The sequence below is a fragment of the Vicia villosa genome, unplaced genomic scaffold (genome assembly GCF_029867415.1).
Source record: "Vicia villosa cultivar HV-30 ecotype Madison, WI unplaced genomic scaffold, Vvil1.0 ctg.000470F_1_1, whole genome shotgun sequence".
In the NCBI taxonomy this organism is placed as follows: Eukaryota; Viridiplantae; Streptophyta; class Magnoliopsida; order Fabales; family Fabaceae; genus Vicia; species Vicia villosa.
Window position 1 is genome coordinate 67,117 of NW_026705227.1, and position 16,122 is coordinate 83,238.

At 32.9% G+C, this 16,122-nt stretch overlaps 1 protein-coding gene across 2 annotated transcripts; it reads left to right on the forward strand.

The window, feature by feature from the left end:
• The first annotated feature begins 5,200 nt into the window (after nucleotides 1-5,200).
• Nucleotides 5,201-13,509, forward strand: LOC131628679 (E3 ubiquitin-protein ligase At3g02290-like). Of its 2 annotated transcripts, none has more exons than XM_058899506.1 (5): nucleotides 5,201-5,357; nucleotides 6,296-6,596; nucleotides 12,060-12,486; nucleotides 12,756-12,865; nucleotides 13,253-13,509. In XM_058899506.1, the coding sequence occupies exons 2-5, from the start codon at nucleotides 6,477-6,479 to the stop codon at nucleotides 13,283-13,285; spliced, it is 690 nt and encodes a 229-aa protein (XP_058755489.1). In that variant the 5' UTR covers nucleotides 5,201-5,357; nucleotides 6,296-6,476; the 3' UTR covers nucleotides 13,286-13,509. The 2 variants fall into 2 exon arrangements, with proteins under 2 accessions (XP_058755489.1, XP_058755490.1); XM_058899507.1 differs by lacking the exon at nucleotides 5,201-5,357 and adding an exon at nucleotides 5,382-5,480.
• The last annotated feature ends 2,613 nt before the right edge of the window (nucleotides 13,510-16,122 follow it).

Here is a 16,122-nt window from a genome sequence, read left to right on the forward strand (position 1 = left end):
GGAAATTTGTGTTACGACACATTTTGTTTGAGAATCAAGTCAAGAGGATAGATTACATTTTGTTTGGCTCGGTTGACTTTTCGGTCAATCAATTGACTTTTTAGTCAACTTTTTCGGCCGACTTTCGATAATAGATTTGATTTTGACTCCTGAGTATTCCTAGACCTATCCCACAATGATTTGGTATGATATTCATTATCGTTCTCGAGAAAATACGAAATTACATCCACTCGACTTTATTCCTCCACTCGAATGGATGTCTCGCCGCGAGGACAATTGAAATCAAGTTAATCTCTATGGATCATGAGCATAAGTTGTCAAAAGGTCAAAAGAAAACATGAGAAAAATGACATTTTTTACTTAAAAAAAATTCGCCATAGTAAAGTTTGTTTTTACAATATTCTACAATTTTTTGCAAGCTAAAAAATTAGAATTTAATCATCAAACAAAAGTGCTTATTATAACAAAAGCAATTCCCAAAAGAAGCATTCAAAAGCATGGTTTAATTCATGAACATCCAACGCAAAAAGTGTGGAATTCAAATGCGAATTCAAGACAAAATTCAAGTTATAATCAAGCGACCCTTCACATTACATTGAGACTTGATACTTATGTTAAACTCCAACATGTCTTGCTACTAACTAACTCCAACTTCCTTAGAGCCCATAAACTAACACAAACTATAACTAATTTTCTAATAAACCTCCTTCATTGATAAACCATTGATCTAATGGTCAAAATTAGTGATCGGCAACTAATCCCCAAATCAATTCCCAACTGTTGATAAAGTTATTACTTGGATCATAATCCAATGATCCATAATCATCCAAAATAACTATATAAACTACCATTTTCTAGATTGGGGGGGGGGGGGCTTAACCCTTCTTACCAAATTAATCATTTTCATTTTCTCAATCATTTTTACCTTTTCCAATAATTCAGAGTTATTCTTTTAACTTCTAATCTTCAACACCTCTCCACCATTTTCATCACCTTCACCAAAGCTCACTTTTCATCACCATTTAAGATTTTACATTGAAATCCTAAACTTGGTGGAACTTAAACTCAAGCATTCAACAAATCATCTATAATCTACATCAAGATTCAAAATCAAGCATTCAACAAGTTTTTATTCAATTTCCATCTATTTCAACAATTCAAGAATCATCACATTCATCAATATTTATCAATCTAAGATTCAAGCTTTATCGATCTTCTATCATCATCAATATACATTCATATTATTATCAAGCAATAATTATTTGGAAGCTTAAAGGATTACCTCTTGAAGTTTTCTGGGTTTCTTTTTGCTTAATTTTATCTATAAAATTCAACAACAACTGGAGCAAATCTCTGCTCCGTAAGTCTTGAACCTTCACCTACTCCATGATATTGCCATGATATTGCCATGAGTTTGCTTATATGAATAGCTTTGTTGATTGCATGAGGTAAAGCCTTGATTATGTTACTGCTTTGAATAAGTTTGGTTCTTGTAAGTAGCTTATTTATCAACAAAATTCACCATTAAAGTAACATGAAATTGACATAGAATTGATATAACATGAATCTTTCCCCATAATCTAAAATAGATTTGCATTTAGCCTACCCATAGATTTGTCTTTTAGCATAGAATTAGCAAAAAGAATCAAAAGACGCGATTGAGGTGTTTTATCGAGCACCTTATAAGCGAATACGACAACACAATTTTTCTTAATTTTACCGATAATCGCTCATCCAATTTATTATTATAGTGTTGTGAGTTTGTTGGGTATTTAATCCAAACCAAAAATTCGCATAGAAACATCCAGAACCACATATAATTTGAATCCTTAATTATGTCAAAAACTAAAAAAATGAAAAAAAATATACCTTAACCGTTTTGCACGAACTCATATATCATTTGAATCAATTTTTTGCGTTGATCATGAATATGTAATTAGTTTCGCGTTTGGAAGCATATTTTTCTCGAACCGATCGCTTGTTTGTACGATTTAACACTATTTTCGATGCAATTTTGTTTTTTTTCAATGCTTGTTTTGAAAAACTAATTGTACATTTGAATTCTTCGCGAAATTCGTATTTCGATGATATATTAGTTCATCGAATTCAGTTCAATTTAGCGTTATTGAAAATTGCCCAAAATTAATTTTGTATGACATTGTTATAGAGACTACTGTAACATATATTATTATAAAAACAAAAACTAAAAAAAGTATATTATATACTAGAAGTATCGTACGGATATATTTTATTGAATTATTATTAATTATTAAATATATTTAAAAAATAATTTAATATATTGTGATATTAAATGTTTCTTATATTGAATGTGTTTTTTAAGAACAAAATTAACAATAACTTAATAATATGTATTTATGAAAAATAAGAATTTCCAATTTCCAATATAATTAAAAATAATTTTAAAAAATAAAAAAGAATAAAATAATCAAATTTGCATAAGAGAAAAAAAAAAGAAGAAAAATAGTGTCTATATTATATATTATATTATATATTGGTATAGATAAAAAAATTATATGTATTAATTACTTTTTACAATTAGAAAGTTAAATATTATTATTATAATTATAGATTTAAGAACTTATTTTTGAAGATTCTATAATAAATTAATAAAAAAATTATGAGTAAAAGAAATTTAATTTGATTTTTATTGTTCAATATTATTGTTTACACAAATAATTTGATTTCTATTTTCATATGAATGTCAATGTCTCTCAAACTATTTATTTAAATAACTAAATACATTTTGAATTTTAAATAATTGATTTAGAGATAAAATAAAAATACCATTTAAAACTATTCAAAAACGTGGGATTACAATATTTTTATTAAATAAATAAATATTTGTTTAAACGTGGGTTATTATTTAAAAAAATTGTTGAAATTTAAAAAAAAAAATCATAAAAGGATACACCATTCAAAACTTATTCAATTCCATGAAACATGGAGTTACAGTTACTATTTTTTTAAATAATTAAATTTTTTAAATGAATAAAAGAATTAACAGTTACAAATTTTTATTAAAACAAATAATTAAAGAATTTTAAATTAATAAAAAGATGTTCTTTGGAAGGATGTCCAATATTGGTGTTGAATGGGCTAAATGTCTTGATCTAGGGGTCGTCCTAGTTCTTGGCCTCAGTAGGAAAGTGATCCTGACCTTGATGTTACTAGGGTGGCTAAAAGATGGATGTATTGAAGAATTTGAGAGTGATCAAGAAGTGTCCTAATTCTCAGTGGTTTCAAAACCAAGCTCAATAATGTGCTCTTTGGAAAGGGATCTGATGTCTCACTAGATGTTGAAACATCTCATTAGTCAAGTGGGTTTTATTGATATTTTCCCTTTCTTATCCATTCTTTCGCGGGTTTTATTGATATTTTCCCTTTCCTTTTAGAATAAATAAAATTCGGCGGCGACTCAGTTGTATCTAGAGCGTGCGATGAGGTATTTTTTGCGCCGCGACACATCACTCCAAATAAACCACCACTGTGAAATCCTCTTCATGTCGCCGACGAAACCTTCAACAACTCAGTATTGCTTCAACTATAACATCAGCTCGTTGACAACTTACTCACAGCTCCAACAGTAACAACAAAATGATGATACTGTAATCTGACACATTTTTGTAACTTCGTTTGTGATATGTTGTCGCACACGAATCAAAACGAGTAATTTAAAATGTAGTTTACGGTAACGAAAACTCGAGTATCGTATCTCAAGGACTCTTGAATTATTATTATTAACCAACTGAAGCGATTATTATGGGGGTTTGTTTTGTCTGAGAAAGCAGAGAAAATAGGTGATTATCAAATAAGCTAAAGCGGCTAATCTACTGATTCTGGTTCCGACTTATCATTGATTATTATAAATTCAATCTCCTAATCTATTCTCATTCGACTACAAAACTCACTGACAAGCACAATGAGTTTTATGTGATGTAAGTTTCTATTATCTGAATTAAGCAAACAAATTTAACCCCTCGTGAATTAAGCAAACGCGAATTAATCAAACACGATAACGAATTAAGCAAACACTAACGTGATTATAGTTAAGGATCATACAACAATCGAATTAAATCAATATACTCTATGAAAATTGAATTAAGCAAACAAGAATAACAAAGTATAATTGAACGAAATTAAAACTTGATTAAAATCATTATGACCTCAAAATATAGCGGAATATATAGATAAAAAAGGACAAAAACATTCTTCTGGTTTTAGGGCGATCATTCATGTAAGTTGCAAGAATGACTATGAAAATAGAGAAAAAAAATGAAAGACACATGATGAAGAGGTCGTGTTCCATTTATTTAATCAAAAAAAAAAAATCATCCATATCGTCGTTCGAGATAGACAAAAATTATGAACAAATACATAATTACCATAATAACAATAAATTCAAAAAACAATCACATTAAAAGATTCATGTTTATTCTCTAAATTTGTTACTCATTCATCATAATGGATAAAATTAAACATAATTAAAAAAGTTCGAAATGGATAAAATTAAACATAATTAAAAAAGTTCGAATACATAGATAATCAATTAACATTACTGATTCTTCTTTATTTTCTTTAAGTATATAATTCTGTCTCTTTTCAGCCATTTATACACTTATTCATATTTTTATATTTTTATTTATTAAAATGCCAATTAATTTATCACTTTAACTTTTATCCTTAAATACTTCTAAAAAAATCATAACTAAAACAAATCATTGACTATTATTAAAATTTCTAATTATTTTAAGCATAATTCTAAAGCAGACAACTTATAAAGGTCGTCCACCCTAGAACTCACCCTATCAACAAATCATAAGTCATCTTACATATAACTTTTAATATAAATCCCCCTTTTTTAAATATAAAAATAAAGTCAATTTTTTTTTAATAATTCATCATTTATAACTACTCCATAATATAACAATTTAATATTAAATTAAACAATAAAACAAAATAGTGGTTCTATCTTTTTTTGTGTGTGTCTATGGTATCACTCTTGTTCTTTCAATACAAAATGGATTCTCATTCCCCACCACCGTCTATTCTATAGTGCCGATTCCACTTCATGCCTACATCCAAATTATTTTATAAATAAATTCAAAAATAAAAAACAATTAAAAATTAGAATATTAACTTTTAAGAATAAAAATAAAAAATAATAATAAAAAACAACACTCTACTTCATCACCCACCAAACCAAAACAAAAGGGAAAGAAAGAGAACAACAAAATACAGTATCGCTTCAATTTCGCAATTTCATAGCAATTATCGCCGAAAAATCCAAACTTTCACCTCCAAACATCTATATACTCTTCTCAATTTCACTCTTCCAGGTTCATCTCTTCAAATTTTCACTTTCTTATATTTTTTTAATCAACTTTTTAATATTTTTCTCATCACACCCACTTCAATTTTCAGCTTCCAATAATCATTTTGACCCTTTTAATTGCTTATTGGTATGATAATCCGAAATGGGTCTCTTTGTTTTCGCCAATTTAAGTTTGTTTCAGTAACGATCCTTTATCTTTTGATGCAAAATTCCACTGTTTTGATCCTTTTTCTGTTACTATTTTTTATTTTGTAATTTCTGTAATGTTTTGTAATTTTGTATAGTGATGATGTTGGTTGATTCAACGACATAGCTTTTATGGAAAGGAAAGAATCAATTTTTCCAAAATTTGGAGTTTATAATAGACTGAGCACATGAAACTGTCGGTGTGTGTTAAAAAAGACTATTAAACTAAACCCTATGAATAATCAAATCTAGATTTTTCACATTCTTTTTCTGAGTTTTATAATAGTTAATTGTGTTTTATCAGAGCTATAATATAGTATCATGTGTTTTCTGTTGATCTTGTGTCATAGTTCTGACTGAAATCTGTACATGTTGCTTGAATAATGAACATCTGTTGATTTGGTTAGATATATGGCAACCAAGTCAATAAACAAGTGATTCATTGTTACATTATAAAGTATGAAATAATTATGTGGCACCAACATTTATGTTATCATTTTATGACTCTGTAGCATTGACACCTTTGAAAAGAGGTATGTCCGTGTCAGTGTCGGTGACACTTGTGATTATGTTTAGTTATTTATTTTAGTCAAATTATTAATAGTGTCAACGTGTCAATGTCTTTGCCGTGTTTATGGTGTGTATGTGCTTCATAGTTTTATATTGGTACAGATTGAGTATGATTTGATGCATGTGTACTTTTTTTCAGTGATGATTTTCTGTTTTTCTTTGATGCTATTTTGATATATTTTGCAGGTGAGCAAGATAAACAATGTTTTTATCCATGTTAGAAGTGTATCTGAACTTATGAGGGATGGAAAACATAGTTGGTGTGCTGTTGTTGGAGACTATTTTTCTCAAAACATGCATGTAACACCATCTAGTTTTCATTGATTGGTTGAAGAGTGGGAAAAAAAATTAGAAGCTAGTTGGAACAATGGGTTCTGTTTGCTGTTGTTTAAGCTGTGATGATGTAGAAGATTATGTCAATCCAAATAGTCCTGTGTTTAGGAACTGTGTGTGTCTCAGTTGCTTGGTGCAGAATCTTTTGAATGCGGTATGTATCTACATCCTGTTTCCATGCTTTTCCTTGTTTTGTTTCCTTTCCGCTTCTTGCTTCATGGAACGATAAGGCTCTGCCTATTACATAATTTGAAGAGTAAATAGTCATATTAGTCCCTAAATGGGTGAGGCGGTATCCCTATATTAGAGTGTTAGCTTTAGCTTAGAGCCAGTCAGTATGTTACTGACACCTGGCAGTTTGTTTTCAGTAGTTACAGGCTACTACAGGTCACAACTTGTAGTATATAAACAAGTTGTGATACCTGATGTAACTAACTTTTCACAATTGAAATTCAGTTACAACTGAAATGAAAGTTCAATCATTTTCTCTTTCTATTATGGTATCAGTTTAGCTTCTCCGATCCATGGACTCACAGCCAGGATCTCCCTCTTCCGCTCACGTTTCGTCTCCGGCGGCGCCGTCTGCGGCGGTGATGGACGAATCACGTCGTCTTCAGTTTGCGCTGAAGATCGCATACAAACTCGACGACAAAAACTTCCATCTATGGCGTCAGCAAGTGGAGCCTTACATCAACGCACACAATCTCACAGATCTGGTGGTTTGTGCGCGTGTTCCTCCCAAATTTCTCTCCGATGACGATCGTCTTCAAGGTATCGTCAATCCTCTCTATTCTTCGTGGCTTCAAAAAGATCAGCTACTCTTGTCGTGGTTGCAATCGACGCTCTCCAGCGAAATCATGTCTCGCGTCATTGGATGCGTTCACTCTCATCAACTTTGGGATCGGTTGTTCAACTACTTCCAAAAGCAAACTCGTGCACGAGCAAGACAACTTCGCGTTGAACTTCGCTCTGCTTCTCTGGATTCGCAATCAATTTCTGATTATCTGCTTCAGATTCGTCAAACTGTTGATGCTTTAGCCTCGATTGGTGATCCGGTTCCGTCCACGCATCACATTGATGTTATCCTTGAAGGATTACCGAGTATTAGAGTTTGACCTAACTCATCCTTACAAAACCGGTTGGTAAGGTGAGGAGTGTCCCTCTATATATATTCTTTGAAAGCTCTATCTCTAGCCAATGTGGGACTTTAGGATCTTCCTAATACACCCCCTCACGCCCAGCACTCTTTTTTTTTGGGCTTGGTGCGTGGATATTAATGGTGGGCGGCCCATGGTCCGATCGATAGGCTCTGATACCATATTAGAGTTTGACCTAACTCATCCTTACAAAACCGGTTGGTAAGGTGAGGAGTGTCCCTCTATATATATTCTTTGAAAGCTCTATCTCTAGCCAATGTGGGACTTTAGGATCTTCCTAATACCGAGTGAGTATGCTTCGGTTGTGTCGGTTGTAGAGAGTAAGTTTGGAGATATGGATCTAGATGAAGTGGAGATTCTCCTTATTGCTCATGAACTCAGGTTGAATAAATTCAAGAAAACCTCTGTTCCAGATCTGGCTTCGTTGAATCTCACTCAAGCTTCATCCCAACCTCCAGCTTCTGAAACTCCTCCGGTTAGTGCTGTTGAATCTACTCCCTCTGTTCCTGCTTCTCCTTCTCCTGAGCCTGAATATGCTTCCTTCAGAGGTGGAAGGTCCTATAGAGGTGGCAGAGGTGGTAGAGGTAGAGGAGGCAGAAACTCTGGTGTCCAGTGTCAAGTCTGTTCCAAACCTGGTCACACAGCCTTGAACTGTTGGCATAGATATAATCAACAGTTTCAACCTCAAGTTGCCTATGCTAGCACTCCTTTTGCCCCTGTGCAGTGGACTCCTCCTCAAGTTGCTTATGCTCAAATTCCTGCAAATGTTTGGACTAGACCTACTGCCAGTGCTACACCACAAGCTAGACCTGCTATTACATTGACTCCTAGTGCTTTCATTGCTAATGCTGCCCAACCTCAGGCTGCTGCCACTTGGTACCCTGACTCAGGTGCCTCTTTTCATGTCACTAATGATGCCAACAATCTCCAACAGCACACTCCTTTTGAAGGCCATGACCAAATCTTTATAGGAAATGGTCAAGGTCTGCATATCAATTCAGCTGGCTCTAGTCAGTTTTTCTCTACTTGCCAATCTCACACACCTCTCACACTTAAAAATCTTCTTCATGTTCCTTCAATTACCAAAAATCTCATCAGTGTTAGTCAATTTTGTAGGGATAATCAAGTCTATTTTCTGTTCACTTCTGACACATGTCTTGTTAAATCACAGGTGTCTAATGCTGTTCTTCTGGTTGGTAGAGTTGGTCCTGATGGCCTCTATCAGTTTCCTCCTTTTCCTGTAAAGGTGTTTTGTGATGCTGACTGGGCATCTGATCCAGATGATAGGAGGAGCACCTCTGGTGCTGCTATCTACTTTGGTCCCAACCTAATATCTTGGTGGTCCAAGAAGCAGCCTGTAGTGGCAAGATCCAGCACAGAAGCAGAGTATAGGAGTTTGGCTCAAGCCACTGCAGACCTGCTCTGGCTTCAAACATTGTTCACTGAGCTTGGCATTGCTATTCAACAGCCTCTTGTTCTTTGTGACAATCAATCAGCTGTTCTGCTTGCTCATAACCCTATTTTACATTCTCGTACCAAGCATATGGAGATTGACCTCTTCTTTGTCAGAGAGAAGGTCATAGCCAAAACCATTGCTGTTGCTCACATTCCTGGTGTTGATCAAGTGGCTGATACTCTCACTAAACCTCTTCCTTCAACAAGGTTCCTGGAATTCAGACACAAACTCAGGGTTGCGAGCTCCCCATGAGTTTGTGGGGGGGGTATTAGAGTGTTAGCTTTAGCTTAGAGCCAGTCAGTATGTTACTGACACCTGGCAGTTTGTTTTCAGTAGTTACAGGCTACTACAGGTCACAACTTGTAGTATATAAACAAGTTGTGATACCTGATGTAACTAACTTTTCACAATTGAAATTCAGTTACAACTGAAATGAAAGTTCAATCATTTTCTCTTTCTATTACCCTATAGTCTTGGAATGAATTAAAATTACAAAAAAACATCTTTGAGTTATCTTTTATTAGTACTTTGATAGGTCAAACTAACTAATAGAGGAAAAATTTGAGTAAACAAACCAACTAACAACAAAAACATTAAAGGAACTTACTAATGAGAGGTAATGTAGTCAAGCACAAGATCTTAAGTAGGATCGGTCGGCTTGTAAAAGATGGTAAAACTCAGATTGTTAGCACGGTACGTTAGATCCTACCAAAGGGCAAAATGGTAATTTCACACACACAAAAGACATAATCGCAACATTCAACCAATTTAATTAATAACTCATAACCATCATTCCATAACTTAATAAGATCAAAAGACATAATCGCCGTGGGGAAGATTAACGGCAGTGATAATTGAAGGGCAAGAGGGGAAAATGGGGATGGGAAGATGAAACTTGAAAGTTGCAGAGAGTTGTCGTGGAAGAAGGAGAGTTATCGTGAAAGAGGTGCAGTCGTTTCTTTTTTAGGGTTAGGAGGGAGTTAGCCTAATTAAAATAATAAGAACCAAGTTTTCACTTAAAAAACCCGACCCGGTTAGACAGCCCAAAAAAGGCCTAGCACTTTTTCTTACGATCTTGCTTTGAAAAGCTCGATCTTGACCACGCCGCCAATGAAAATAGATGTTTCTCCAATCGTAGCACTATTAGGCAACCCTAAGATTGTAAGATCTTAAGATCCGACCCTCGATCTTGACTATAGTAATGACTGATGAGAGGCACATTCGATTTGAGGATTTTTTGTTGTGGTAATTTTCATTTATTTGGGGGCGACAGTGATATTGCGTGGCTTATTCAAGAACCAAACTGGCTGTTTTCTCGAATTTAAATTTGATTGCTGATAGCTCCCTTGTGATACTTAAGTCAGTGTTCCTGTGGTGGAAAACCTGTTACGTTTTCAGTTTTAGTGCATCTTGTAAAGAACCCAAATATTGGCATATAATGAAGTTGACGGAAAGCAATATTTAACAATTCAGTCAATGCAGTATTGTATACAGTGTTGTCCATGGCGGAGAGCCAAAATCCCGCCATACCGGGCGCTTTATGGCGCCGTTATAGCGAAAAATCCCGCAATATTGGCCGATATTTACCATTGGGCAAGCCCAAAAACTGCCATGTATAACCACCATAGCGCCACCATGGCAGATATTTGATAACACTGATTGTATATAGGTTATGTTGTGTGTAAATACACACATAGCACTAGCGGTTATAAAACATTAAATAACCGTGTACCATCGACACTTTAAATTGAAGACTTGTTTGAGGTTCGGCGCGTGTCGGGTCCAACACGACACCGAAAAATGTGATTATTACATTTAAGTATTTCAATTTTTCAAATTATTATAGGTGCTAACGTGCCAGATCATGTATGATGTTTGTGTTAATGCTTCATAGTTAATTTATAGAGGAAACATATGCTAGCATGTAGTTGATGATGGTTGATATGATTGACAAATCAAGGATGTATATTTACTAAGATTTGCTTCCAATGGTTTAACGTTTGATTTGATGTGCCCATATTCGGGTTCCTTACACATCTGGCTTCTGTTAGAATTGGAGTACACTTAAATTTTTTCCGCTGTTCCTTCGTTTATGGATATACAACATAAAAATTTACATGTGGAGCTGTCGACATTAGCATCTCTATTATGTTCTGTTCTGGTTTTGTATAGTGGATACCACTAATCTCGAAATGTGTCCTAATCCCAAAAAGTTTTCAAATGGGGATGTGTTTCACTATTAATTAGTGAAGATATTTTGAGTGCTATCTTATTGATTATTAAGATTTAATAGTATCCTTTGAAATTAATGATAGAATAACATTCTTATTTAGATTCTTCCAACTAACATGTATATAAATATTGTTCACATCTTTTCATTGTTAATGAGAAATATTCAATATTCAAGTAAAAAGAAATTAATATCATTGATGTTGGAAGTGACTCTTAAACATAACTTAGGCACTATTTGGATAAACAGTTTAAATTAAATACTATATTGCATAAGTGCTTATCGTATAAGTGCTTATGTATAAGCTATTTCTATAACAAAAGATAAAGTAAACTCAAACTGTTTTTGTATAAGCTATAAGTTGTTTTCATAATTATATCATGGAGAATTTATAGATATAAGCTGAAAACAGCTTATGGACATGTCATAAGTTGTTTTCATAAGCTCTCTTGAACAGTTTCACCAGCCAATTGATAAGTTCAAATAAGTCAATCCAAATAGACCCTTAGTTGTGTGGACTAGTTTACCATATGAAGCTTACATGGTCTAGTGAGTCCTACTTTGTCCTAACAAGGCCATAAAAGAAAAACTCAGCACTTTGTATTGACCTATTATTTGGCGTAGGAAAAATATTCCGCATCTGTGAATCCATGTATCTTGATGATAAATCCACTTTATTGTTTTAGACCTAAGTCCATTTTTCTTGATGTAGATCAAAGCTGTACTTCATAATAAAATCAAAATAATCATTTACCTATCTGCTTCAAATTTCAGTATGCATCAATATTCCGTAGAGGTGAAACACATTCAATTTCTTCCTCTCTTCAAGGAACGGCATCCATGACTTCTGCAGCATCACTTGATAATTCTCTATCTGACATTTACCGTTCTCCTCCAAGGCCATTACCATATGATGCAGAGCCTCGTTTTTTCCGTTCACAACGTGATGGACTTGTTTCAAGGCGTGAGAAAAGTTCAAGTCATTCAAATGAGGAAACAGAACCTCTAAGAAGCGACGTTGATGTGGATCCAGAGCCTCTAAACTCAGCTGACAAATGGAATGAATGTGCTCGTGAAGATGAATCAAAGATATACCGTTCTAAGTCGGCATTAAGACTTTCATCAGCTAAATATACAGCTGGAGTTGGGCTCGTTTACACGTCCTCGGAAGAAGAGGATATCTGTCCAACATGTCTTGAAGGTAAATATTCTTTAATAATCTCAGTTTTTCAGTAGAAGATTGGAAATTGTTGGATCATGTATGTTCCTATGATTTGACTCGCGATTCTGAGTATTATGGTGGACATATTTGGCCCTGTCCAATGACCTAGCCCGATAAGCCCGTATTTTAGTATGGATTGGACTATAAAATAGAAGGCTAAAAAACAATATTTGGCCCGACTCATGTAGCCCAACTAAAATAACGGGATCTTGGTAAATTCTATGTTTAACTATTGTTTATGGTTGCAGAATACACTAAAGAGAATCCAAAGATAATGACAAAATGCTCTCATCATTTTCACCTTGGTTGCATCTATGAGTGGATGGAGAGAAGTGACAACTGTCCAGTTTGTGGAAAGGTAACATACTTATTATTTTCTAATACCATCTTTAGGCAAATATGGTTGCCACAAATTCCAAAATTATGGGAATTTAGAAAACCGGTAATAATAGCAGTATTACATTTGTTAATAATTTAGACTAGTATTGTTTTTCTGAGTTTTGTTCTAAAGAACCTAGTGGCGAAACTCGCACTCATTAAGTACAAAAAAGCAGAGAATTGCGCGTTCAAAACCTCGCTCCAACGTATCAATAAGCTGTATTCCTATTATAGTATTTATTGTCAATTACAAAAACATGTCTAGAATTCTATATATTCAGTGACTCAGGGAGTTCCAAGTTATTTATTAAATTTAAATGAATGATAAATTGTCATGCTTTTGGCTACCATTTGTTTTTCTTTATAGGAAATGGAATTCGATGAGACAACTTATTCTTGATGATTTGAGCCAGCAAGAGAGGAAAGGAGCAATATAAAAGTATAGACATTGTGAATACTGAAAGATGAAGTGTTTGTATATGTATAGTAAAGTATGAAAGGTTTTCTTAATCATTGTTGTGAGTTTCAAGCTCAATGCACTTATGATTTTGGATTGAAACATATCCCCTTGTCTGAAACTGTGAAGGAAAAAAATATATGCAATTTAGATGAAACTTTGTCAAAGCTGCAACATGTGTTAACCTATTATTGTTTTGTAGTTGAGTTTTGGTGTTTACCAAAGCCATGAGTTTTCTACAATTATTCTTGAAGAAAAGTCATAAAGATATTTGTGTGTGACTTGTTAACTTCATTTTTTAGTTGTTCTAAATTCGAAATTATAACTAAAAAATTGTTAAATATAACATTAGAAATTCTTAGTTTGATTTGGACAACACATTAGAAATAATCGTGTTGAACAAGTTCAAATTTTATAATTTGAAGTAAAAGAATATACTACATTTCATAAAGATTGAACAAACTCAGTCTTGTGCTATAATTCTATAATTCGAATGTGTAGAATATTCTTTTTACACATTTAAATTCTATAATCATAATTGAAAGGTTACATGTTTTACTTATATTCAAACCTATATTTTAAACAAAAATCATCATTAAACGTAATACTAATAATAAATTATAACTGAAGTAATATTATAAAACACTATAATAATATTATAACTAAAAATATCCATAATATATAATACACTTTAGTCCTATATATGAAAATTTTTATTTTTAAATTTATTGAATAAACAGTATATTAATATATTGTTATTTAATATATCTAAAAATATATTTTTTTATAAATAAAACTAGAGGGATTACATAATATGTACAAATACATATCATAAAAATGCTTAATGAAATATATAATATGTAATTTAGTATATACATTGGAATATTGGTCAATCGGTACTTTGCAGAGCATCGTAGTAATACTGGCCACGTTGGAAAATTTGAAATAAAAATATAATAAAAAAAGTAATGATATTAATAATAAATATAACACCTCTATTTTTCAACAATAAAATGTGAGTTTAGTACTATCTACTTTAAAATTTTAGATGAGTGGTATGAATATCTAGAAAATATATCTGAGTGATTTAAATAATTGAGAAAGGTAAAATAATTATTATAATGTATGAGGTCAATTTATACCATCAAATTGAATAACATGGATGTGAATGCTCTTATAATAACAATCTCTACATAGTTATGCCCACTTTGTCACCATACATGTTTAAATACTTCAATATCTCTACATAGTTATGCCCACTTTATTGGATTTAATGTGTGGGGTTTATGTATAATCTTCATTTTAAGGTTTTCTCATGGTTTTAGGATATAATCATTGTATTAGGGTTTTCTCATGGGTTTTAGGAACTTGCGTTGGTTCTGATTCTAAATGTTAATATGACTGTATGAATGTTTATCAAGTAATACCATTTTCCTTTTAGATAAATGATGGATAAATTTGATCATGTCTTTATCCACCATGGAGGTTCATTTACAGATGATGAGTTGTCTAGTTATGAAGGATTAGTTTTAGAGTTGAGATATGATGTTGATAAGTGGAGCTATTTTGAGGTGGTATGGATGATTAAATACATGTGATATAAGGAAGTTTAAACAATATTATACAACGACCTCATATTTGGTATGTTTACTTTAAGTGATGACAAATGTGTCCGAGATATAACTGATTTATGTGAGGTGCATTTGAGTGTTCATATGTATGTACAAAGTCCACTTTCTCAACCTGAGTATTATGATGGTCCTATGTAGGACGAGACTATAATCCCATATGATGTTGTTATTCTAAATGAAGAAGATGAGATTGGAAAACTGTATGAGGAAGTTGTCAAAGGTATAATAGGTGATGTAACTGAGTTGAATGAGGATGATGTTAATGATTGTGTAGTTGAGGGGAATATTGGAATTAATGAGGTGAGTGGACTTGAGATTAGTGAGGGTGTAGTTGGAGGTAATCATGTTGAGATGAATGGGGCTGAGATAAATGATCCTGTAGTAGGAGACAATTGTGTTGAGGTGAATGGGGGTTGAGATGAGTGATGGTGTAGTTGGAGGAAATCGTGTTTAAGTGAATAGGGTTGAGATAAGTGATGGTGTAGTTAGAGAAATCATATTGAGGTGAATGGGGTTGAGATGAGTGATGGTGTAGTTGGAGGAAATCATGTAGAGGTGAATGAGACTAAGATGAATGAGGGTGTAGTTGGAGGTAATTATTGCCTAACATTATAAAGAAGTGATATATTAATGCTATTTTACATAATTTGTTTTGGTAATATATTCACAACACCTATATGTACTTGTGGATGATTAGGGTTGGGAGAATTAATGGATACACAAACCTGGGTATAGTACTTTATATATTGTTGGGTATAGTGCTCTTTATTCAATGATATGTACTTTGCTCATATTGCATAATGTCTGTTGAGCATATTTTTGAGGTTAGACACATTTAGGGAAGGGAAAGAAATATTTTATTTAATTCAAATAACATTACAAAAGGGAAATTTGAAAGAAGGAAAGGAAAAAATATAAGCACATAATTAATAATTAATTCATCTCATCATCCTCTCTAGACACCATTGGAGATATAAGGTTTGATTTCTCCATCTTTTTGATGATTTTGTAAATCTTTTTAATAAACAACATATAAGGTCGTTGTTTATTCGTTGTATTCCCATTCTCTGAGGTAGTGCAACAATCTCTCTTCCTTGAATAGTATATCTCATTTTGCACAAAATGCCTATTCCTATTTTTGCATGCACA

What these genes read in the sequence shown, in the direction of transcription:
- LOC131628679 (XM_058899506.1), top strand. Translation starts at nt 6,477, where the DNA reads ATGGGTTCTGTTTGCTGTTGTTTAAGCTGTGATGATGTAGAAGATTAT. An exon ending in TGCAGAATCTTTTGAATGCG is followed by an intron (nt 6,597 to 12,059) that starts GTATGTATCTAC and finishes TTCAAATTTCAG; the next exon opens with TATGCATCAATATTCCGTAG. An exon ending in CTGTCCAACATGTCTTGAAG is followed by an intron (nt 12,487 to 12,755) that starts GTAAATATTCTT and finishes TTATGGTTGCAG; the next exon opens with AATACACTAAAGAGAATCCA.